The sequence below is a fragment of the Pecten maximus genome, unplaced genomic scaffold, assembly GCF_902652985.1.
Source record: "Pecten maximus unplaced genomic scaffold, xPecMax1.1, whole genome shotgun sequence".
NCBI lineage: Eukaryota > Metazoa > Mollusca > Bivalvia > Pectinida > Pectinidae > Pecten > Pecten maximus.
Window position 1 is genome coordinate 160,456 of NW_022979503.1, and position 27,943 is coordinate 188,398.

The 27,943-nt window shown below is 36.0% G+C and overlaps 1 protein-coding gene across 1 annotated transcript in view; it reads left to right on the top strand.

Annotated features, from left to right (window-relative positions):
- Window positions 1-2,025: 2,025 nt before the first annotated feature.
- Window positions 2,026-27,943, top strand: part of LOC117318758 (histidine N-alpha-methyltransferase-like) — a 38,165-nt gene continuing 12,247 nt past the window's right edge. Inside the window, exons 1-4 of the mRNA XM_033873708.1 lie at window positions 2,026-2,120; window positions 25,441-25,627; window positions 25,796-25,934; window positions 27,529-27,631. Coding sequence (XP_033729599.1) covers window positions 25,451-25,627; window positions 25,796-25,934; window positions 27,529-27,631 — 419 coding nt within the window. The 5' untranslated portion in view covers window positions 2,026-2,120; window positions 25,441-25,450. The remainder of the gene's footprint in view (window positions 2,121-25,440; window positions 25,628-25,795; window positions 25,935-27,528; window positions 27,632-27,943) is intronic.

A 27,943-nucleotide genomic window follows, 5' to 3' on the forward strand; every position in this document is an offset into this window, starting at 1 on the left:
AAGATCCCTTCAGTACTTTCTCAGAAATAGCGATAACAAACTTCAATTGTCAAAATCCAAGATGGCTGCCTGTCGGCCATGTTGTTTTTCCGATTGGTCTTAAAATGCAATATGCATAACTAGGCACCAAGGGGAGCCTACATATGAAATTTGAGAAAGACCCCTTCAGTACTTTCTCAGAAATAGCGATAACAAACTTCAATTGTCAAAATCCAAGATGGCTGCCTGTCGGCCATGTTGTTTTCCGATTGGTTTCAAAATGCAATATGCATAACTAGGCACCAAGGGGAGCCTACATATGAAATTTGAGAAAGATCCCTTCAGTACTTTCTCAGAAATAGCGATAACAAACTTCAATTGTCAAAATCCAAGATGGCTGCCTGTCGGCCATGTTGTTTTCCGATTGGTCTCAAAATGCAATATGCATAACTACGCACCAAGGGGAACCCACATATGAAATTTGAGAAAGATCCCTTCAGTACTTTCTGAGGATTAGCGATAACAAGAATTGTTTACGGACGGACGGACGGACGGAGGGACGGACGGACGGACGACGGACCACGGACGCAGGGCGATTTGAATAGCCCACCATCTGATGATGGTGGGCTAAAAACATAACAATAACAATAGGGATTTCCATCCGAAATGGGATTTCCATCCGAAATGGAAATCCCTAATAAACATAACATATTATTTTGTGCCAGCTCAGAAATTCTGCTAGCAATCTAAATTCTGACCTCTTTTGTGATCATCTACGAGATTCTCCGGTATGTTCTTGCAACTTCGGTAGTGAAACAGCTGAACATTATTTATTTATATGTCCATTATTTAATGAACCAAGAGCAACACTCAGAATCCAAGTGAGTAATCCTATTATTCCTCATTCACATTTTAACGTTAAAACCCTATTGCATGGTTGTCATGATTGTAACGAAGAAACAAACTTATATCTGTTAAAATGTATATCAGAATACGTAAATAAAACTGGGAGATTTGCCTAGATTCTTTCTACTATGTGTGATGGGTTGGGGAGATACACTAATATAATATTTTGTTTACTGTTTATATGTTTTGTTACCATTGAACCATACCGGATTTGTTTGGATATGGCTAAAATAGGCTTTGCCTGATGCCAAATCCTTTTGCTTTTTGCAATAAAATTTGTTGAAATAAACATAACAGAAACAATAGGTCTTTTCACCACTTGGGTGAAAAGCCCTAATAAGAAACATAACAGAAACAATAAGTCTTTTCACCAGTTATGCGATATATCCAAATGCCCGATTCTTTTTATGATAGGCTTCCTCCAAAAAGGCTCAGCGAAGTATTTGTTTCTGTTATTATTCAATTTCCCTTTGTTTATGGTTTAATGTGGCATATAATTACTTTACATACGTTACGGTTATGTTTTTTGTATTATTAACCTCATATGTACAAATTTAATTTACTCTAAACTTGGATATTTCTTCATAATCCAACTAATATTATGAAAAAAGATACTTTAATTTCAAACCTTGGGCATTTAATTCGCTGTTAATTGTCATATTTGCACCATTCAATTTTGTTTACAGCACGTGCAGTTATTGTATAATTTTTTAATGCATTGCTGGGTTTATACATTCATGTTTCAATACATGATTATCCTAGTAGAATGACTTGTATTTGTCAAAATTGTGTTTAAAATGAGGAAAATCTAATGTAGCAAATTAGACATAATATCAATATTTAATATACATGTAAACAAATTAACTGTAAGCTAACAAGCACATTGACAGTGTTACCTTGTTAAGATAACTTGCCGCAAGAGAGGTTTTATGCGAAATCTCATTGGTCACGCTGTTGGTTTTTCATCGCTCAGTCCCTTACTGTGAGATATGAAATTGAACAATAGATAGATCATAAAACCTTCATGCATCGTTTAGCCATAAAACCGTCATGCATCGTTTAGCCAATCAATCTGAAATTTAGAGTTATGTTCTATGTTTAAAACATACATCAAGAGCTTTACAAATTCATTGTATGATCACTACCTCTGCATATCTGAACAGGTACTTGGTTGAGGAGATATAAAGCTATTCATATACAACGGTACCAGTGTTTAGTCACACCTTAATCTGAAGGTAAGTCATTATTTTTATGAAACGTTCATCTTCCAAATGTTTCTCTTGATACTGTCTAGCTTTTGTTTTGTAGTTTAGCGTTCGTCCCAGTAAAGGCTTTGCCTTCTGTCCCAAAGGTCGAGACATACAATAGTCGTCAAAATAGTATTTCATATTCCTGTATTATTGCTCAGCATTTAAGAACGGGACAACTGGTTTATCGATTGTCTGTATAATATGACCAGGTGTGGATTTCCGTAAGGTATCTTCGACATTATGCTTCAGTGCAATCTAATTAAAATATGGATGATGATTTTTACTACGTTAGTTCATGATACGTAGTATGAATGGACATCTAGATTGGCTTCAGTAAGGTAGCATAGTTTAAGTTATTTCATGCCTTATCAGACAGTCAAAACTCCCCAAATAGATGCGGCCTCGGGAAACAGTTCACCGGGTTGGTCCTAACACCGAGGGGAGAGAATTGACGGTTGACTGACCAGGCATGAAACAACTTTTTTTAACCTGAATAATCCTTAAGGTTCAGATATAGGCCATTTCATTTGGTTCAGCTCTGCGTAAAAATTCTTTAGTAAACTTTTAATTCCGGCTTTGTTGCGTTATCTAACTACAAAGTTGACTTTCCTTTGGCCTCGCAGTACTTCGTTATGGTTTGATTTGTTAAACGCCCTATCAACAGCTAAGGTCATTTAAGGACGGCCTCCCGTGCGTGCGATATACATGCGTGTGGTTAGTGCGTATGTGTGTTTTGGGAGGCTGCAGTATGTTCGTGTTAAGTCTCCTTGTAATAGTTCGGAACTTTTGTCGATTTATAGTGCTACCTCACTGAAGCATACTGCCGAAGACACCTAACAGGACATCCCATACGGTCACATCATACTGACAACGAGCGAACCAGTCGTCCCAATCCCAATATGCTGAGCATCTACCATTTTTAAAGACTCTGGTTTAACATACCACAGCCTCCCAAAACACACATACGCACTCACCACACGCATGCATGTCGCAATCACGGGAGGCCGTACTTAAATGACCTTAGCTGTTAATAGGACGTTAAACAAAATAAACCAAACCAAACCAATGTCTCGGCCAGAACCCATAGTCTTCCTCACAGGGGCTCAACTAAAGGCCAAAAGTGAGGCATTGTCAAGGGAAACATTAGGAAGAAGAAAGTTGTTCAGAAAAAAAAAGAGAAAAGATAGCATCCCAAATTAAGTTCATGCAGGGCAGTACAGCGACAAATATGTAGAATAAATAATGGGATTTTAATACAACTATACTAATTCAAGTTGACATACATTTCAAATTTCATGAAAATGTTGCAATTGCATGTTATTCTAATTAAATGTCAATATTACACATTTGATATCAAAATAACTGTTGACAAATTATACTATATTTTAGTTAATCTATACATTATAAACTGCTGTGAAAATTGTTTACCCATTTTGTTAGGGTACCCCTTCACTTCACTTTGTGCAAGTATGCCCTATTCCACTATTAGAAGATATAACGACTGATCATTTATGTGGCTATCGTTTACTTTCATGCCTCTGCAAATTGTGAAAAGATCAAAAAGAAATTGATATGGGAGGCCAAATGTTGACCACACCTTTCTGTTGCTAAGACTAAGATAGAAAGAATAGATATTTACTTCCTCATTACATTGTAAACGTCTTCAATAGTGAGATAGATAGTTTGGGCTTCTGCAGGATATATTTAAGCGTCATCTGAAAGCTGCCATCCTAAGGCTGCATTTGTCATAACCATGACTGTCGCTATCTTATAGTCTTCCTTGGAGCTACCAGTGAATAATGTTTGAAAGGCATTGTATTTTTACTGTAGATCCAAGCTGGATTAATTAGAAAAATGTGTGGCTCAATGTCAGTTTTAATTACTGTAAACGTGGCAATTTACGCGAGGGGGAAATTTACGCAGATTACACGGATTCCTTTTGATCGCGAAAATTCCCCCACGCATATTATTTTGATATCAATTTGCAAAATCTCGAAATTAACCCCCCGCGAAAATAACTTGAGGAATATCCACTGTTTCAATAGATGCAATTGTGTCGACATTGTTAAACATTCTGAATGACATTCGACACTATAAAGATCATTAGGACAATGGTGAGTAAATGGTATTGATGTATAGTTTAAAATGAACTTTAGATATTGTGATACAGACCAACAATTTTTTTGGGGAAAAACCCTTTCTTTTGTAGTTCGTTGATCAATGTAATCCAATAGAAAGTGTTTAACTGTATATATTTTATTGTATTGATTTTGGCTGTTTCATAAAGAGAGTGAATCCTTGTTGAGGCTGTAAACTGATGCCAACTTAGAAAGACAAAAATGTCATTACACATAGCTGTATATGAGGACGTTTCTTGCTCTCCTGGCCTTTATAAAAATAAATATGTTCTTATATTGTAGTGTTGTAGTTACAGTGCAGGCCGTAGGAATGAACACAAAGTCACCATGTGCCGGCGTTTGATTTTCTATTCAAGGGGTCAATCACCGCGACTGATCACCCTAAATCCCTATCAGGGATCATGAACACGGCGTCATCGCAATCCCCGGTGTTAATGTGTTCATCAAAATCCGCGGTGATCGTTTCTCCGCGAAAGATCAAAGCAATTTGTCCGCCGCGAATCCTGATGATGCAGCCCCGGAGGGCCACGATTACATTCAGCCCTCGGTTTTACCTGTGGTGGTGTGGCTCTCAGTTGACCATTATCGACCCTTATCGTTGTACGTGTACCGATTTTTTTACCGCTAGCAGTCGAGACGATTGGTAGATTTTGTGACTTACATGCAAGTGTCCTATCCCTAATGTAAGACTCGAATTCGAAGTGATACGGTTCTCCGTGACGATCATGGGTATAACTAAATAAAAAAAAAACATCTGGATACCGTATAGTGAGTCTACGAAATTCCCTTAACGTCTCAATTGCTGCTGTTGATAAATGATGTGGTTTAAATGATCTGCAATTCAATACTTGTATATAGGCCTATGCATTTAGTCACTTCTGATTTAGCTGACCTGTTTATAGATGGCGCTTTGTGCATGACCTCAGATGCCATGACCTCGGAGAGGCCACATAAGGGGCTCGTTATTTAGTGAAAGATCTCGTACTTATTTTTACGTGATCTAGCAAAGTCCTTAATTGCATAATTTAGTCATCACACATATCTGAAGTATCTAGCTAGTAAGATGTCTGTTTGAGAAATTGATCCATATACGTGTACGACCTGTGACGGATGAGAAGACGATAAACATTGATAAGATCATTATTTGTCCTCGCGGGGACATAATGTATGTTTTTTGTTTCGTAATTGTTTGAAGAAAACCAAATTTTATCCTGAATAATATAGCTTATAATTATTTCGTCTGACTTTTTGTAGCGGGTTTCATACATAGACTGTATAATTATTTAAACATTTCGTAGTTTAAATACACGACTTAAAGACGTTGTGTGTTTTCTTACTATCATTATTATCAGGGACGATTCCGGCGTGGCTAATAGCATAGACATACACTAGGGCGCATTCAAATTACCGGTAGATATAGAAATCCATGCTCATATTTTCCAAACTATATATACAGTAGTTAATCAACTTCATAAATGGTCAAATAGATATTGTTTGAAATACATAGACTACAGAATGATGTGTATGTATAGTCCGATGTGCTCTCTTTATTGTGAGAAAACAATACATTGGTGTATGTAATAAAGAAATCTATAAAATACATTTTAACATATTTCAATTAATTATAAGCATAACATGGGAATCTTTCCCGTCCCTTTTATTTTGGAAGCAAAACAAAATAACGTACTAACAATACAGACGTCACCATTACGATCAAGACCTAACGTCCAAACAATGTGAACTATTTCGTCCTTTCTCTATCTATAGACCAGTCTATTTTACGTCCAACGAAGCCTGATGATAGATCATGTAATTTGAAATTTTCCATTGAACTGGTAGGTAACAAAAGCGTTCCAGAAGAAAATATTTACCTTCTGTGAAGAGAATGTCGGAGATGAGTATATAATAGATATGTTATATCATTATCGTGGTTTTGTTTTACCGCAATCATTGAAAATTCGCTAGGAAATTATATATTCCAAATCATTACCGTTTAAAACCAAATGAAATCAAACTGAATGATCTATTAAACGGTCATACTTATAAATGAGTTATAAATGGTGTATCATTATTTTCTAGAAAAAAAATCTCTATATCGCGTAATATAATCATAATTGAAGTTAGTGAAAGCGATATAGATTAATTCTCTATACACAGAACAATTACATGCCGTGTAATTACCGTTATTGAAATGTTTTCACCAACTGTTAACACCTGTCAATCACATATTTTAATTACAATAGAGAGTATACCTGTTTCGCAATGACCCCATCGGACCCCTATGGTTTTTTTTACCTGAGGGGAGTATATGTTGTTATCCAGAAGGATTTGAGGCTGTAGTTGGTCGATGTCTACTACCTGTATCTCACATCTTACTGTAGGATTTTTTTTTAAAATAAATAAATGAAATTACACGTTTTAAATCGCAACAATTAGTGTTCGTGTATTATCTCAATAATTAATAACAAATACACGGGATAACAGCTACCGTAATTATTTAAGTAAATATAAACTAAATATTGTGAAATTATACCCTTATGTTTTGGGCGACACTCTCATAAATCCTAGCGTAAGACTTTTTTACAGCCAATTAATTAGACAATAGATTGCTGGGATACCTGCATCGAATGGGGTGGACAGTTTACCTGATGACACACCATAATCAGGCACAGCCTACTATAGCTCCGCCCACATACTCTCAGATTTGTTACCACAGGTGTGATTGGCATGTCTAGATGATTTTTACAAAGGACATCGTCGAAGTTTTAATCGTTTGCTGATGTCACTGCACGTTCATGAAATTAATGTAAAGGCTATAAGCAGACATATAGATTCGCTTGTTATCGTACATTGATTGATATATTTAATCAGAAGACAGTTACCTGTACAATAGCAAACTCGTAGAGACTCGGCAAAAATCAGACACCGCAGATCGTTAGTACCGACCGCAGTGTAATTTAATTAGGGTGCATGTGATTATTTATTTATTACCATATGTCGTTCAATTAACGCATTAAAATCACAGACACATTGTTGACTTGAACATTACAATAAGCAGACATCTGTCTCCGGCCGTATCTTCATCTGTGTACCATTGTCATGGTCATTTATTTGCTACATAAAATACTGTGTTATCGGACATAAACATAATATGTCGTTACTAAAACCAAAGACATATGACTGTGATCTAAAGTTTTCTGGCTGCAGTTCAAAGGAACCTTGCAACTTACCTGTGATAAAAATCACGACTTACCTGGCTGTGATCGGGTGACATGCTGACAAACGGTGATGAGTACACAACTAAATTCACACATATTCCTAATAATTTGATAGTTGTGTAATTGTCTGTAGCTAATTTCAGGTATCAAACGTCATATGCATAGTTACAGATCAAAACAAAGTTCGTGCGTAAAATCATCTTTGACATAGATACGCGATTTACACACGGGAGTCGTACAATGACAGCATGTACATGTCTGTGATATTTAAATAAGACACACTAAAAAAATCCTCATCCTTGCACATGTTTCACTTTGTATCCCTAAATGATCGTTTCTTTAAATATCGTTATTAATAATACCGAAGACGAGTTTAAGTTCTTTATACTAAGCCTTTGTTTACAAATGTATAACAAAATTATTGATCACTTTAGCCACATATTATTCATTGTTTTGTTAATTTTACGGGAGAAGTCGTTTATAAGTTGGTAAAATTTGTAGTCAATAGCGACCGCTGCCAGGTCATAGCCCCGGGTGTTTACCTGTGTTACAATGTGTAGCTTTTGTTTTTATAACGGTACATTGCTTTTTCTCTACGACCTAAATGTTACAGTATTAAAGGATTTTATAGTATAGCCTGGTCTTGTTTTTTTCAACTTGACGTACAATATCTATGATAGTTATTTTACAGACGGCAACTTTTATAAGAACACATATTGCTATTTCGTAGTTAGTAAGAATTTATGCACAAACATACAGTGCGTGATACGATAATTAATCAATCTCAAATACATGTAATAAATTTATGATCGGTAATTAACATCATTAACGCTTGTATTTGGTAAACATGGATATCGGCTTGTAACACCGTTACGTGAAACGACGACTCATTGAAAGATGCATGCTATTAATTACATACACATTTACGTATTAAGCAGTGATCACAAGAACTGGGTTGATTACACACAAATTAGTCAATAGTCGTCTGATACTTAATTAATTATATAAGCGTCACATTGTTAAGTGAATACGGGTTTAATAATTATCGGACATCTTGGGTAGTTCTCGCTGGTGTCGCGTACTTTTAAATAGATAGCTTGGGGTTTCTGGTACGTAAAAATCACAAAAAACATGTACTGATGGTAAGTTGTAAAATCCGGGTCTTTTATTGTATACATATATACCCTTGCACATAGTGATATGTGATTATATAAATGTATATAACAATTAATTTACTATTTACATCATAAACAATATCCTATCATAGATTTGTGCTGGAATTGCACATACAGACAATTCAACTACTAATAAAAGTAATACAACATATGTATGAGAAACATTACATGACTATACATAATTATTGGTTATTAAGCCCTTCTAATTTTCTCTTCCTTGCAAATTTAATATATTTAGCAAGATTTGAGATATCATTTCTATTATTTCTTGTTAACAGCTCTATTAATTTGAACATGCTAGGTTTTCATAAAATTATGAGGTTTAATGCATTTCTTTCGTAATTAATACAAATAAGGACAATTTAAGATGAGATGAAATTGAATGGAGTGAAAATAGCCTTCATAGCGTAATTGACTTGATTACGTGGTGGTCTTAAAGTGTACCCGTAACCTGTGACGTCAGAGGTTTAATGGGATCAGAGCCGTCATATAGGAAATATATATAGAAACACGTGCCTGCAATTAATGCGAATGAGACAACAATAATGAAAGTGCTGAATAAACTTTTTGACTTATATTTGTGAGTTAGTTAATAACAAATGTTACCGAAACCAGGGGCATATAATCTTCTATTATAACGTGCCATATACAACATGTAACATCTTATTAATTTTCTATTATAACGGGCCAAATACAACGTGTATCATCTTACTCATTTTCTTTTATAACAGGTCGTATATAACATGTAAAATTTGAATAATTTTCTATTTTAACGGGTCGCTGTAACATGTATGGCATTTGAATAATGGGCCGTTTATAACGACTTACATCATATAGTCTTTATTATGAGGGCATTTGCGGGTTGTTACATACCAATATTGATTTCGGTTATAATACTTCTAGTAACAGAAGTTTAAAATACAATTCATACACGATGTGACATAAAAGTTAAAAAAAATTGGAATTTTCATTAGCCAAAACAGCAATAGATATGTTGCAAATACACTTGAAGATACCGTTATTTGTGATTTTCGGAAAGATTCATAGAGTAAATTTTCAACATCGTGGGTTTATGAATGAGGCAACTTAGGTTAATCATTCTATAGACAAACCTTTAAGTTACATTTTTTTCGCTTGAAAGGAAAACGAAACCCACTGAATTCCAAAAATAATATGTTTGATTTCAACAACTTAACAAGAGGCCCATGGGCCTTAACGGTCATCTGACAAACACTTACACTTACAGCAGGGACACACACCCCAATCCAGCATTATTACCATAAATTATTTATCGCAGCCAGTTATGTTTTAGATCAAATTTGGTTTTTATCCATTTAGCTTGTCCAGGAAGAGCAGCATCATAAAGCAAAATTTTAGCCAAGTTCCCATTTTTGGGGCATGCCCCTCTGTCCCAATGGGTCAGACAAGACTCATTTATATCAATTAGGATTGCCTTTCCCCAATGATGTTTCATACTAAATATATGGTTGTAATCAATTAAGGCATTAAGGAGGAATTGCATTTTTAAGAAATGTTTAACCTAAGCACTCCTTTTGCCCCATCTTTTTTTCCCCAGGGGTCAAACCTGTCTCATTAAAAAATATGATTGCCGTCACCTAATATGTTTCACATCAAATTTGGTTGTAATGCACCAAAAGGTTAGGGAGGATTAGGATTTAACAGCAAATATTCACCAAAGTTCCCATTTTGTGGCCCTGCCCCTCAGGCCCCAGGGGTCACACTAGCCTCGTTTATATAAAATATGACCACCCTTCCCAAAGGATGTTTCACACCATATTTCGTATTAATCCACCCAAGGGTTAGAGAGAAGTAGATTTATAGCAAAAATTCACCAAAGTTCCCCTTTTGGGGCCCCGCCCCTCTGGCCCTAGGGGTCAAACCAGCCTCATTTATATAAAATATGATTGTCCTCCTCCAATGATGTTTCACACCAAATTTGGTAATAATTCACTATGGGTGTTAGGAGGAATAGGATTTTATAGCAAAATTTCACCAAAGTTCCCCTTTTGGGGCCCCGCCCCTCTGGCCCCAGGGGCCACACCAGCCTCATTTATATAAAATATGACCACCCTCCACCAATGATGTTCCACACAATATCTGGTTGAAATCCACCAAAGGGTTAAGGACGAGTAGGATTTTATAGCAAAATTTCATCAAAGTTCCCTTTTTTGGGCCCGTCACTCTGGCCCCAGGGCTCACACCAGCCTCATTTATATAAAATATGACCACCCTCCCCCAATGATGTTTCACAACATATCTGGTTGAAATCTACTAAAGGGTTAAGGAGGAGTAGGATTTTATAGCAAAATTTCATCAAAGTTCCCCTTTTGGGGCCCCACCCCTCAGGCCCCAGGGGTCACACTAGCCTCATTTATATAAAATATGACCGCCCTCCCCAAATGATGTTTCACAACATATCTGGTTGAAATCCACTAAAGGGTTAAGGAGGAGTAGGATTTTATAGCAAAATTTCATCAAAGTTCCCCTTTTGGGGCCCCACCCCTCAGGCCCTAGTGGTCACACCAGCCTCATTTATATAAAATATGATCGCCCTCCCCAAATGATGTTTCACAACATATCTGGTTGAAATCCACTAAAGGGTTAAGGAGGAGTAGGATTTTATAGCAAAATTTCATCAAAGTTCCCCTTTTGGGGCCCCGCCCCTCAGGCCCCAGGGGTCACACCAACTTCATTTATATAAAATATGACCGCCCTCCCAAAATGATGTTTCACAACATATCTGGTTGAAATCCACTAAAGGGTTAAGGAGGAGTAGGATTTTATAGCAAAATTTCATCAAAGTTCCCCTTTTGGGGCCCCGCCCCTCAGGCCCCAGGGGTCACACCAACTTCATTTATATAAAATATGACCGCCCTCCCCCAATGATGTTTCACACCAAATTTAGTTGTAATCCACCCAAGGGTAAAGGAGGAGTAGGATTTTATAGCAATATTCACCTAAGTTCCCTTTTTGGGGCCCTGCCCTTCTGGCCCCAGGGGTCAGACCAGCTTCATTTATATAAAATATGATTGCCCTCCCCCAATGATGCTTCAAACCAAATTTGGAAGTAATCCACCCAAGGGTTAAGGAGGAGTAGCGTTTTGAAAGAAAAAGTTTACGGACGGCGCACGGCGCACGGCGGACGACGACGGACGAAGCACGATGACTATAGGTCATCCTGACCCTTTGGGTCAGATGACCTAATAAACGTCAATTGTCAAAATCAAAAATACTTCCTTCTGTCGACCATCTAAATCTTATTTCCTGTACAATCCAAAAATAGAACAAGAGCTCCGCAAGCGGGTGCACGATACACCAGATACTGGAAACCCTACCACAATAGTTAAAAGATGAGCCAAAAATATGTAACAGGGTTTCATACAGGAATATTATGAAATTTAAGGCCTTTAAAAACTTTTATTACCAACAAAAGAGACAACGCAAATTGATAGATTTACATTCATGTTTAGACGTAACATTGAAAAGACATGGAAGCATACTCTCATATCATGAAATTTTAACTACATTTGTATTCACAAATTTCAACTAGTTTTTTATCAGTCCAATAGGATAAGAAACGACAAAACACAATGCGAATTAATACAGAATTGAAGTTAATGCATATTTCATCAAATTCCAGGCAAAATTTTCGAAATTCAAGTCCTGACCCTTTGGGTCAGACGACCTAAAAATACAGAAAATAGGAAGAACGCAAGTATTTTTCATCAGATACCCATTCAAATTTCATTGTCCTCACAATACTGGAAGCAGCTGCAGTTTCATTTTGGAGCAATTACAGCTTTATACCTAATGAACACATTTCTATATATGTGAAAAGATTATTCTTAAACTATTTATTGCATATTACTTTTTCTATTCAACTTCTACTAAACTTTTCCAGCAATAAACACAGTGACATTTCTCGAGGTCACACCGTCTACTCAGTAGACATGAGAAAAGGTATTATACTCAGCCATCTGAGATCTTAGGTCATTTGCTCATGATGTATAAAGTTCCTCTTTTATAACATCATGCTTATGTTCATTATAACAGGGAGCTAGTAATGATTGATTGGTACATGTCCCAGCGTTTATTTTACAGTTTTATTTCCAAGATAGTTTGAAAAGTTTTCCAAAAAATTCAAAAAATGTCTTTTGACACACATGTCCAAACTTTCACTTAACCTTAAAAATTAAAAGGGATATAACATTGAAAACCCCCAATTTTTTAACATTTCAAAAATTCAAAATGTTTATGAATCGGTTTGTTTGTAAATACAGTAATATATATTTGATGTCTACTAAAAGTAATACGAGTCTGTGACCAAAATGGTTAACAAGTGTAAATAAGTTATTTAATTATTGCTATGTTATGGTTATTGTTAAGGTGGATCAGGACACCTGGACTCCTATAGTATAAGGTGGATCAGGACACCTGGACTCCTATAGTACACCAGTATAAACTCTGATACTGCTGTATCACAAAAATATTCAATGTCTTCAAATACAATACAAAGTATAGAATTATTATATGTATGTCAAATAAGTGATATCAATAAAAGACTGGTGTTGATCAGTAATCAACAACAAAACATTGGTATGAAAATTTGAGGAATTTGTTAAAGTTAACAAGCCGACAAACGTTTGGTGTGAAAGGCTATGCACATGCGGAGGTAACCTGATTGCCTGTGTTAAGTCACACCTGTAATAAGTCAACAAAGGTACCTATGTCTGGTTAACTGCACACACCTTCTTGAAGTTCAATAAAAAACTAAAGTAAATGTAGCGAGACTGGACTGGGTTGATCATCGGTGACCAGGTAGCTCAATTGGTAAAGCATCCGGCTAGTGTTCGGAGGTCCCATGTTTGAACCCTGGTCTGGCCGTTACACTTTCTCCTCTCCTGTTACAGAATTGGCGCCCAACTAAAATACCCACGGTGGTGGTATAAGGGTCTTGGGTGTCTTCGAGGGCGAGGACTTGAAAAAAAGGAGGGAGATGTGTAGCAAGACTGGACTGGGTCGAACATCGGTGACCAGATAGCTCAATTGGTAGAGCATCCTGCTAGTGTTCGGAGGTCCCGGGTTCAAACCCCGGTCTGGCTGCTACACTTTCTCTAGCTGCGATACGTAGCTCTGGACAACGGACGGACAATTTCTGACAGATGGTCGTCGTCAGAGCTCAATTCCCTCCCATTGCTCATAATGTAGCAAAACACTGAACCTCGAAAATGCTACAAATAGCGGATATTGTTTAACTTTGGAGTAATAGTTCATATAATTAAACATTTCTCATACAATTTTGCAATGTATTAGCCTATCGTCTAATCTAGAAATCTTTAATTCGCATATTCTGATATCATTCTTCTCGGAGTTGTCTCTGTGATCCGCCATGATACTTCTCGAAGAACTCTCGCGAGGATTCTAACCCAAATATGGAACCCGTGATCCATATATGGATGAAGCTACTACGATAAATAAATACATAATCAAAGATATTTAACCACTCTTTTGTAACTCTTGTGAAGAAAGAAAATCTTACTTTGCATAATTAAATAATTTCAGAATGAAATGACCTTCCTAACCGAGATATATTACTCAGAATCTGCTGATATCTTGCGGGAGACCTCATTAGCATCAATTTATTTTGATTTCCTTTTAAGGAAATTGACCTTTACACTTGTATCAAAGATGGCGGTTATCTCTGTGTATCTTGCTCGTTTTGGATTTTACCATTTATTGTCAAACATGTGAAGTAATGTGCAGGTTTATTGCTTGAATATTCATAATAGATACCAGAATCATCAATTTACATGTGTTTTTTTATCTGAGAAAAATTTCACCACTGCTAATACTGCCCGATGTGAATCACATCGGGGCTTGCTACACTATCAACAATGGGAGGGACTTCATACCCTGCCGGAGAGCAGTGTAGGCAGGGTACGGATATTCGTTCTACACTTCCTCCTCTCCTGTTACATAAAGAATTCAGAGAGCTCAAAATCATGTTCCTGTGCTTTACACAATGCATTACTCATAATTGCAATGCATATATGTGTAAGCATTGGAAAATAAAACAGTACATTGTTGCTGTTGCATAGTTTATTTATATCAACAACTGATCATGAAGTCCATGCAATTTAATAATAATTGTTAAATTAAACAGTGATTTTCAGAACGGTAGCGGTGGGTTTATTACGACAAGAAGAGGACCTAATAAATCACTTTTGTCAAATGAAACAACCCACACATAATCAGCTTTGAATTCTGAACCATGCCTCTTACATTGTTTTTGATATACCGTACGTAAATTAAATTAAGTAGACTAAACGGGTGTGCCTAATGAGTGTCCTGTGAGGAATGAGAGTCCTGTGAGAGTTTTTTCACGCCCCGCAATTCGTTAAGTGATATTTTTAAATATTTTTTTCTGTATCATACAGATGAACATCGAACCCATTAACATACGAAATTTGACTTTGATCGGACGTGCGCATATTATGCATTTTTAACGACATAGTTACGGTGCAGTGCACATGCGAGTGTCCTGTGAGGTTTTCGCACGCCCCGCAATTCATTAAACGATATTTCAAAATTATTTTTTCTGTATCATACAGATGAATATTAAACCTAATAACATGCAAAATTTGACTTTGATTGGACGGGTGCATAACATGCTAATGTAACGGCGAAGACGAAGTAACGGTGCCATAAAACTGCGAGTGTCCTGCGAGGAATGTGACCTGTGAGGAATGAGTGTTTTTACACGCCCCGCAATTCATTAAATGATATTTTAGAATTATTTTTTCTGTATGATACAGATGAATATCTAACCTATTAACATGTAAAATTTGACTGTGATATAACGAGTGCATACTATACAAATGTACCGGCGAACACGAAGTTACGGTGCCATAAACATACGAGTGTCCTGTGAGGAATGAGTGTCCTGTGATTGTTTTTGCACGCCCCGCAACTCATTAAATTGATTGCACGAGTGCATATTATATAAATGCACCGTCAAAGTTACATTGCAGGGTGTCCCGCGAGGTGTTCGCACGCCCCGTGATTTTGTTTACCTTTCGAATACAGTGTGTACTAGGCTAACTAGTGAATGTCCTGTGGCGCCGTGCCAACCTCGGGTACCTTGCCGCAGGCATGGTCACTGGTGATTGAACTGCTCAAACTTTAAAACTATGTCCGTTATATAAGAATTACAAATACACCTATTTTCTCCCAAAGTCCGTTATAAGAATTCTACAATAAATAACTTCATTACGCCTGAAATATACGTATTTTATCCCCAAGTCCGTATATAATAATTATACAATAAATAACTTTATCATGCTCGAAATATACGTATTTTCTCCCAAAGTACGTTTATAAGAATTCTACAATAAATAACTTTATTACGCCTGCAATATACGTATTTTATCCCTAAGTCCGTTTATAAGAATTATACAATAAATAACTTTATTACGCCTGCAATATACGTATTTTCTCCCAAAGTCCGTTTATAAGAATTCTACAAGAAATAACTTTATTACGCCTGAAATATACGTATTTTATCCCCAAGTCCGTATATAATAATTCTACAAGAAATAACTTTATTACGCCTGAAATATACGTATTTTCTCCCTAAGTCCGTTTATAAGAATTATACAATAAATAACTTTATTACGCCTGCAATATACGTATTTTATCCCCAAGTCCGTTTATAATAATTATACAATAAATAACTTTATTACGCCTGCAATATACGTATTTTATCCCCAAGTCCGTTTATAATAATTATACAATAAATAACTTTATTACGCCTGCAATATACGTATTTTATCCCCAAGTCCGTATATAATAATTCTACAAGAAATAACTTTATTACGCCTGCAATATACGTATTTTCTCCCAAAGTACGTTTATAAGAATTCCACAAGAAATAACTTTATTACGCCTGCAATATACGTATTTTCTCCCTAAGTCCGTTTATAAGAATTATACAATAAATAACTTTATTACGCCTGAAATATACGTATTTTAACCCCAAGTCCGTATATAATAATTATACATGTATATGTATATAAAGTGAGTTAGTTGGCATCACTAATCAATTCATATACTGTTAATTACCTTTTGAAAAAGGAACGATGTAAACAAATAATTATGGTTAATAAAATGTAATGAAAAGTAAAATCCTTCAATATTTAACTAACGCTCACGTTCAACATGTACACCAAGAAAATGCACAGTCTTAACTTTTAATGTAATTTCTAATTAAACGTATTTATTAAAAGTGCAAATACACTGTCTACATAGTTAACGCACTTATAAAGTTTAAATACATTTAAATATATAATTGACGGCATTGAGTATATAATATACTATTAGTTAATATTCATATCACACGCCTATCAATTCAACAACACGTGCAAAAAACTGACATGACACTCACCTTAAACTTACTGTAAATTCGTCGTAGCATTTATTTTATCCAAATATATTTTATTGACAAAAAGTACAGGGGGATTTGGCACAAGTTTTTGCAACTTATCAACGCCCTTTCCCAAAACAAATACAAAATTACAATATTTGACAAAATAAAGACTAAAGGTCACCAATTCAATATTTTTGTAATATCTTTGTAACATTGCTCTCCGATTTGTCAAAAGGCAGGAAGTACAGAACAAACAAATATCATGCATTTTAAAATCTATTACTTGTTTTTCGTAGCATTTGCTAAAATGTACTTGTTGATAGTAATAGACATCGCGTATATGTACGAATTGTGGGGTGTGCAAAAACCGCACTGGACACTGCACCGAAAATGAATTAATTTTCGATGTTCATCTGTATGGTACAGAAGGAGTTAACAAAAAGTACTACTTATCGAATTGTGGGGCGTACAAAAACTCTCACAGGACACTCATTCCTCACAGGACACTCGCATATATGTATTGCACCGTAACTTTGCCGGTATATTTGCATATTATGCACTCGTCCAATCAGAGTCAAATTTGCATGCTAATAGTTTATATGTTCATCTGTATGGTAAAGAAAAAATAATTTTAAAATATCTTTTAATGAATCGCGGGGCATGAAAAAACTCTCACAGGACACTCATTCCTCACAGGACGCTCACGTGTGCACTGCACCGTAAATTTGTCGTAAAAATGCATCATATGCACACGTCCAGTCCATGTCAAATTTGGCAGATTAATTGGTTAGATGTTCATCTGTATGATACAGAAAAAAATATTTAAAAATGTCATTTAACGAATTGCGGGGCGTGCAAAAACTCTCACAGGACACTCATTCCTCACGGGACACTCATTCCTCACAGGACGCTCACATGTGTAATGCATCGTAACTTTGCCGGTACATTAGCATAATATACACTCGTTCAATCAAAGTCAAATTTGGCATATTAATCGGTTAGATGTTCATCTATATGATACAGAACAAAATATATTAAAATGTCACTGAACGAATCGCGGGGCGTGCAAAACCCTCACAGGACATTGGCATGTGCACTGCACCGTAACTTTGTCGTAAAAAATGCATCATCTGCACACGTCCAATCCATGTCAAATTTGCATGCTAATAGTTTATATGTTCATCTGTATGGTAAAGAAAAAATAATTTTAAAATATTACTTAACGAATTGCGGGGCGTGCAAAAACTCTCACAGGACACTCATTCCTCACAGGACGCTCACATGTGTAATGCATCGTAACTTTGCCGGTACATCAGCATAATAATCACTCGTCCAATCAAAGTCAAATTTAGCTGATTAATTGATTAGATGTCCATCTTTATTATACAACAAACATAATTTTAAAACATCAGATAATGAATTGCGGGGCGTGAAAAAAAAAACCGCTCAAGACATGCATTCACTTCAACAAATTTTATTAACATGACAATATCACCTGTCAACCTGTTTTTGTTTGTACATGACAAGTTTTCAGACTGAGATTAACAAATTCTATGTATTAATAACAGTTTACCATTACATTAGGTTATATATTATGTATAAGTTATATTGCTCAATTCAATATTAATACATCTAACTCAAGTATCTTAAAACAATGCATTAATTTATCACAGGTGCGTAAATTACATGTAAAAGGAGCAGCACAAACCGGCCCGCACAAACCAGGCTCCTTTCCGGGTCAAACCTTTAAGAAAAAAAGGTTTCAGCAGTTTAATTACCGGTGATCCATGCCTGCGGCAAGGATCTATAACTAACACGTCAAGGTACCCGAGGTTGGCACGGCGCCACAGGACACTCAATGGGTGGTACATGTGTATCAATGGGGCGTGCGAACAAATCGATCAGCACCGTAACTTTGTCGTAAAAAATGCATCATATGCACACGTGCAATCGAAGTCAAATTTGGCATGGTTATGGGTTAGATGTTCATCTGCATGAAACAGAAAAAAATATTTAAAAATATCACTTAACGAATTGCGGGGCGTGTAAAATCTCTCACAGGACACTCATTCCTCACAGGACACTCGCGTGTGTAGTGCACCGTAACTTCGCCGATAGATTTGCATATATTTGCATTATATGCCCTTGTCCAATCATAGTCAAATTTTGCATGCTAATATGTTCTATGTTCATCTGTATGCTAGAGAAAAAATAATTTTAAAATGTCTTTTAATGAATCGCGGGGCGTGAAAAAACTCTCGCAGGACACTCATTCCTCACAGGACGCTCACATGTGTAATGCATCGTAACTTTGCCGGTACATTAGCATAATATACACTCGTTCAATCAAAGTCAAATTTGGCAGATTAATCGGTTAGATGTTCATCTGTATGATACAGAAAAAAATATTCGAAAATGTCACTTAACGAATTGCGGGGCGTGAAAAAACCTCACAGGACACTCGCATGTGCGCTGCACCGTAACTTTGTCGTAAAAAATGCATAAAATGCACACGTCCAATCCAAGTCAAATTTGGCATGGTAATGGGTTCGACGTTCATCTGTATGATACAGAAAAATTATTTAAAATATTACTTAACGAATTGCGGGGCGTGAAAAAACTCCCACAGGACACTCATTCCTCACAGGTCACTCATTAGGTGGACCGGACTAAACCACGTGTTACAATCTGTAAACACTTTTTTGAACACTGATAACCCTACAGCGCTGACATTAGACTTTTTTACCATATAACTGTGCATCATGAACAAAACACACCAGTGTAAAAAAAAAGTATGTAAGTTTAACCTTCCAAATAACCAAGAAATCTACACAAAAACAATCACTGTTCTCTGTTGCATATTTTAACATCCTCCATCTTACCATTCGATCTCTGGAATTGTGGGATTACATCACTTCCGGTTAGTTACCTCCCTTGCGTACATGCAAGCAAAGGGTACTCGGGTTCAAAACCCACCTGTGACACATTTTAAAAAAATATTGTTTTTAATTTTTTTAATTTTTTTTTTAGCAAATATAAGTCAATAACCATTGTTTGTTCATAAAAAATAATTAGAAATTCTTTAGGAATTTCATTTTGAATCATAGTCACAGATATATCATACATCACAACTAATAAGAAATGTTCCAGAATATATAACCAGTTTTCAAAATAACACACCTATATTTGTAACATATGAATACTATTTGTTTATGATGTTTGTTGCTATCTCTTCTTTATGTTCATGTTGTCAATTGAAAATGTTTTAAAATATTTTAGTCAGCAATGGCAAATTTTAAAGGTAAAACACATTTCAAAACATGAATTATTTTATTCAATTTAAGTTTATCAAAAAGGAGTCTGACCAACTTCATTTATATAATACTGTATATTAACTCCTCCCCAATGATATTTCACATCAAATTTCATTGAAATGATCTATATCGATCAACCCAATCAAAATTTCAAAGGTGACAAATTCCCCTTTCAGGGCCTCGCCCCTCTGGCCCCAGGGCTCACACCACCCTCCCCTAATGATTCTTCACAACAAATTTAGTTTTAATCCGGGATCACCTTACGATAAAGGAGGAGTGGGATTTTATAGCAGATATTCACAAAAGTTCCCTTTTTAGGGCCCCACCCCTCTGGCCCCAGAGCTCACACCAGCCTCATTTAGATAAAATACGATTGCCCTCCCCAAATGATGTTTCACACCAAATTCAGTTTTAATCCACCCAAGGGTAAAGGAGGAGTAGGATTTTATAGCAAATATCCACCAAAGTTCCCTATTTGGGGCCCGGCCCCTCTGGCCCCAGGGGTCAGACCAGCCTCGTTTATATAAAATATGATTGTCCTCCTCCAACAATGTTCCACAACAAATTTTGTAATAATCTACTTTTGGGTTTTGGAGGAGTAGTATTTTAAAGCAAAATTTCATCAAAGTTCCCCTTTTGGGGCCCCGCACCTCTGACCCTAGGGGTCACACCAACCTCATTTATATAAAATATGATCACCCTCCCCTAATGATGTTTCACACAATATCTGGTTGAAATCCACAAAAGGGTTAAGGAGGAGTAGGATTTTATAGCACAATTTCATCAAAGTTCCCCATTTGGGGCCCCGCCCCTCAGGCCCCAGGGGTCACACTAGCCTCATTTATATAAAATATGACCGCCCTCCCAAAATGATGTTTCACACCAAATTTAGTTGTAATCCACCCAAGGGTAAAGGAGGAGTAGGATTTTATAGCAAATATTCACCTAAGTTCCCTTTTTGGGGCCCTGCCCCTCTGGCCCCAGGGGTCAGACCAGCCTCATTTATATAAAATATGATTGCCCTCCCCAGATGATGTTTCAAACCAAATTTGGAAGTAATCCACTAAAGCGTTAAGGAGGAGTAGCGTTTTGAATGAAAAAGTTTACGGACGGCGCACGGCGCACGGCGCACGACGCACGGCGCACGGCGGACGACGACGGACGAAGCACGATGGCTATAGGTCATCCTGACCCTTTGGGTAGTGCAGTGACAGGTGTGACGAGCTTGTGGATCATAATTTCACACCTGGTAATTGTTTAGCGGTTATACTAACCCACTCAATTCGTAATTCTCCGAACATGTTTCTAATCTTCTAAAGTCCTGTTTTAAGTGAAGATATGACTTGTGACCCACGAATGGAAAGTAAAACCACAATGATCTCGATCACTTCATAATAATGACACAATAACAAAACAAAAAAGAAATATAATGATAATAAAAAAGAAATAAATAAAATTTGAAATATTCATACACGAAAATTATTGCGAGTTAATAAGTTTTAGTATTAATTATGATTAATCACGATGAACTAAATTGTATGTTTTATATATAACGGAGCGAAAATGATGGTTTTAATAAGAACCTATACTATGTACCTGTACATAAAGTATCAATTATATTATAATTGTTGCGAATCACTTTTATTTAATTTCAATGACAACGATCATATACAAAATATATCTTTCTCAAGAATGTAATCGTCCGTTATCCCTGAGACCATGACATGTAAAATACCCTCGGGATAAAATCTGTATATGTAGAAGTTTGTTGCAGGCTCCAACACTGGTATTCATACGTGAGAGATTTAGTCTATTGTAGATCATGATGATTATAATATATTACTTTCTGAATTAAGTGTTCTCCATGACTTGAAGCGTGTTTTGTATAGAATATAATGCATAGATTTTATTTCGGCACTCGGCCAACCGATTTTGATGTGGTTCGCGACATCATTCTTTGGTTTTTACAAAAAAATACCATGTTTGAATATCGTTTTTTTTTTGTTCTTGGTACACTTTAACACGGAGTTTCACCACGTCAGCATTTGAACACCAAGAACTTTAACTTTGTACATGTACCACTTGTGATACATACTGAAATGACTAAAGTTTTATATACATGTATGACTAAAAACAAACACATTTTATGTTAGATATTTTATTAGAAGATGTTTTTAGATAATGCAATGAACTTTCAAAATACATGTCAAATACAATTTATATAATTCATATATATTCATAAATATATATGATCTCTAGCAATATAGTCTTTGGAAAAAACACTTGATTGTGTCACATGGATTATAAAATAGAGAAATGCTTTAACAGCTTAATATTTAAATCACACGCTTCAGAAAAAAAGACGTTGAAATTTTATTGTTATCACATGAACAAATCAGCAAATATGTTTTTTTATCTTCTAAAAAGCACCGTACTGTCTTCTTAAATAATGTTAAATAAATATAATGTTTATTATCAAAAATACCAAAGAAACTGTGGATGTAATACCATGTACTGACTTTCGTATACGTGAAGTATCACTATCGAAATGGAGATCATTTACAAATCGTGTGCTTTTAACATGCATCTTATTGCCGTACTCAACAAGACTAACACCGTAACATGAATTAAATAACTTCCACAATTCCAATGATCGATGGTAAAATTATGGATTGATATACATGTATTTAACTCGTTATGGTCATAAACGTGATAAAACTAACTTTCTGATAGCAAAACTTTAAAAGAATAGTTATCATTTATTTGCAAATATATTTATCTGTAAAAGATTGATACATAGTAATAACAAGACATTTCGTAACTGTCTTGTAAATCTTACCTGTGCACGGAGAATGACTTGTCAATCATTCTGATCAACCAATGAAATACGCGCAAAGCCTTTCCGCGGCGTTTGATTGACAGCAACAATGCTCACTGAGGTGTGACGAACTTCAGTGTCATCTGCTTTGTATAAGGTGACTTGTCAATCCAACCGATGAAATTCGTGTACGGCCAGGTATCCATTTCTATTGCGTTTGATTGACAGACAGCCAAGATGGATACTAACCACCAATGACGGCTATCATGTTGATTCATCACAAAATGAAAACGTGTTGTATTCTATAAGACGCTACGTAATAAAATGTACAAGTATTATGATTTTATAAAAATCATTGAAATCACATTTTTGATAGAAACAGTAACCATAAAATAGGCCAGAGTAAAAAAAAAAAAATACTCAGTGACATGATATTAATGTGAAGACATGAAACAGCCGGTACATTTAACACCCATATTATATGGATGCCCTAAGATACGATATATTGCAGGTTTTTGACTATGCAACCAGTATCATTACACATAATAAGTGTTATTCCCACTTTTGATCAGTTTCATATGTGGAATTAGCCAGAGTTTCTATTGGCCTCCTCTGGCACACTACGATATGAAAACGTGGAATTCTCCGACAGCTGACATGTGGCATGTCGCTAAGATTTTGGTCCTAATACAATAAAATCGGGAATGACATAACACTTACATATATGGATAAATGAGATATTTATTTACCCCAGTATACCCATTTAGTCCCATCTAGGTGTTTAATTCAGTCCTTATAGACCCTCGCTTTACGCTAGTCAATATTTCATTCTGGATTCGACGCCATGTTGCTAACTATACATTGTAGGTCGCGGTCGGCCTAATTACCTAATCCATGTGCGATGCTACAACTTTTATTTCTATAGATTTTACCGCTTATAATTAAGAAATTATGAATTTTTGAATTTAATATAACAGGTTTTGTGAAATAATAAGCTTAGTTTTCTTGATTTAAACTACGTTAGAAGAAAAAGACAATAAATTATATGTGGTATTTTCGGTCCATTGCGTTCCGATTCGGGTTGTTAGTCGTACTGTCACTTACAAAATGGCAGGTCAACAGCGTGAAATTTTGACTAGCGTAAAGCAAGGGTCTATACTGACGGAATAAAACCTCTAGGTGGGACTAAATGGGTGTTCTGGGGGTAAATACATATCTCATTTATCCATATTGGTAAGATACGTGTGATTTCACATCGGTTTTACTGTATTTACGCCTTACATCTTAGCGACACCAAACGGTGACGGAAAATTCCATGTTTTCATAGAGTAGTGCGTTCTGGCCCTACAGCAGACATGCAAATTATATCCTTACTTGGATGAAAGTTGTTCGAAATGTTCATCAATCCGTGATTCTTACATCTACTACACAAGACATAACTTCCATCAAATCTACTGTCTTTTACCGGTCAGCGACACACAGCGGAATCTTTACAGTTCTTTATATCTAAATATATTACACATTATCTATGTCCCCTCTAGACTACGACTATAGTGACAAAATAAAATAAAATATCACATATTTTCAAGCTAAGTAAAACTGATGTTTAATTCTACGGCATTTATAAGAGCTGGAAACAATTAAAACCAATGGTAAATGTAAAGTTTCAATTACGTTATACCGTACGTCCCTGGTCACATCTATCATAGCGTTGATAGGTATCAGTTATATACATGTAGTTAGCCTACTCCATTTCGATCCATATTACAGGCAAATTTTATCGCATGAGTAAGCACCGATAGTCCTGCTGATCCACTGTGATTCTCTGTGATCCTCAGTGTCTCGATCGCGGAGGTTCACCGCGGCACGCTTGGTCACCGCGATCTTTGATGATTTAACTCCGGTGATTGATTGGCATAATTGGTCTATCACTAGGAAACACGGTGATTATTTCTCCATGTACACTCGTCACCATAAATCGCGGTGTGGGGGGTAGAAGTATTAAAAGCTACGGTCCTTACTGTAAGATGTATTCGTTTAAATATGCTCCATGGTCCCATTCTCGACAAAGATTTCATTTTACAGCTGGCATTTACATTCAAAGCACTTGCCAGGATGTAGGGAATCTGGATATAATTCTACTTTACAGATGTATTCGAAATTCAACTTCAAATTTATTTTCAAAACTTTTTTTAGCAGTAAAACGATGGCGGACGACCTAAAGAGGACATTAGTGACAGGGCTGGCGTCAAGCCCAAAGTATATTCCTTGCTGGTATAACTACGATGACGTCGGATCGAGACTTCAGCAAGAAAGTGGCGAGATTAATAAGGATTACTATTTAACACGAAGTCAGATATCGTTTCTAGAACAAAGCGTACAGGTACGTAACGTGTATGTGTGTTTAGCACACTATTTATTATTGGTTTATTTCCTATATGTGTTGCATTCCTTAACAGTGGCCATAATGCTTGTGCTTACGCCCCACTTCTATATGTATGCTTATTCTTATTGGAAAGAGAAAATAATTGTAATATTTTTGATGTTGTAGGATATCATTCCGGAGGTTTCCTATGACCTGACCTTAGTTGACTTAGGCAGCGGAGACTGCTCCAAAACGCGGTTTGTTATAGACGAGCTGTTAAAAAGACACAAAACACTTACATTTTACCCACTGGACATTTCAGGAGGTAAGTTATATTAGAGGCAGTGATGGATACAGAAAATTGTGTAACTGAGGGTATGCCCCCATCAAATTGAAAAAGATGGGGGCTCTTGATCATGACTATAAAATTGGATCTGTTTTTAAAGTACTATTACATTTTAAGAATGACTTATTGCATCATTTCCTTTAAATAATTGCTATTCATAGCTGCTGAAAACAATTTATTTGGTACAATAAAACTTGGCAATAACAGTTTCTTTATATGCAGAACTTTTAAAAGAAAGACTGAATATCATATGCTAACAGATTTTTTTCATTCGGAAAATGATCAAACTAAAATTGATGTTAATGTATAATGAACATCAAACTAGATTTACATGGAAATCATGTTTTCGTTGTTTTTTTTGTTTTGTTTTGCAGAATGTTCCTTATTCGTATCTTTTCTTGTTGTGTCCGCTGCTGTGTCTTTATAATGTTCGGTGTTTTTATCAGGCATACTCTCTACATCATGATCATGATGATTCTAAAGAAACGTTATATTTTTTTTTATGTGTGGAGGTGGCTTTCGCCATGTTAAGGTTGTTAAAGGTCACATAAGCGCTTGTATTTTCGTCATATTTTTAAGCGTTCTTGCGACTCAAGGGGAGTAACTCTAATTACGACTTCCACCTAAATCATGTTTGTTGTAAAGACGACATCAAAACGGTATTGTACTTGCTATAATTTCGTTTGATTGATAGAAACATGTTAAAAAAATTTATTAAACACATCTTGTACCCGCGTTATGTTGATACATATGCGGGTCACACTAGTGTTTTTTCGTGAATTGGCCCCCACTTATTTTCTGCAAGTGGGGGCAAAACGTAAATTTTGGGGGATTTTAACGATCCCGCGCCCTGGATATTTCACTGTAGAGGCCTAGACGTATCGATCATCTGTCCAAACTGGAGGTTGCTATTACGACAGTGTTAACAGCAGCATAAATATCAACCCTCGACGAACGCTATACCATCGCGAATGCCTACCGGTCTTTTGGACTAGGCGAGCTAAAAAACGAGTCTCCCCTGGTACCACCTACGCCCTGTGTTGGAAGAATAAACTTGTTTAAAATCAAGAGAAAGGACAATATTTAAATTCGGACACTGGAATTTAGAGACTGGTGCAAATTGCAAAATGGTGTTGGTTATGAATTTGATTGTTTTGTTACCTTTTATTCTATGTGTCTATGTTTGGTTTGGTTTGGTTTATTTTGTTTAACGTCCTATTAACAGCTAAGGTCATTAAGGACGGCCTCCCGTGCTCCGGCTTTCCGGTTAAAAGTTTTTGTGCAATTTTGTTTTCGTGGTAAGTCGGATCACGTCTTATTCTCCTATTTCTTTGCGTTGAAAAATAGTTTTAATAGGACTATATGGTAACAATTTGTCATTTTTTCACCCATTTTGGACTTTTGTTTGACGATTATTACCAAGTCCAAAAATATTCTTGCGATGTCTTTTCAAGGGTCTGATTATATAAATGGTAGATGCTGAATTTGTCATACAGTTCACATTCCCGTTCAATAGATATTGTAAGCTGGGTATTATGCATTCGCTTACGGTGCTTTTGTCTATTTTTGGCAGAGTTTCTGTTGAAAGCAGCAACAAAATTGACAGAGGAGTATGGTGAATCACTTGTAGTCCGACCTATAGCTGCTGATTATGTGCAAGGAATAGAACAACTGAAGTAAGTCGTCAAAATAAAATAATTATAATGTTTATTTCATAAAAGATACCATTTGCATTTCGCGTTATACCGTTGTCATCGAGGAGAGCTTTCACTCACTATATTAAACAGAAAATGTAACAACATACATACATATATGTATATCATCTTTGTCATTTGGAAATTTCATGGTCACCATATGAAAAACATCATGCTTTTTGTTGCGGGTAGATGGAGTTTAACGTCAATGCTACATCTTATTTGGGAATTTAGTTTGTGCAAAAAGCCATAGATCCAGCAAAATAGATAAATACAGGGTTCAGACTTGATCTG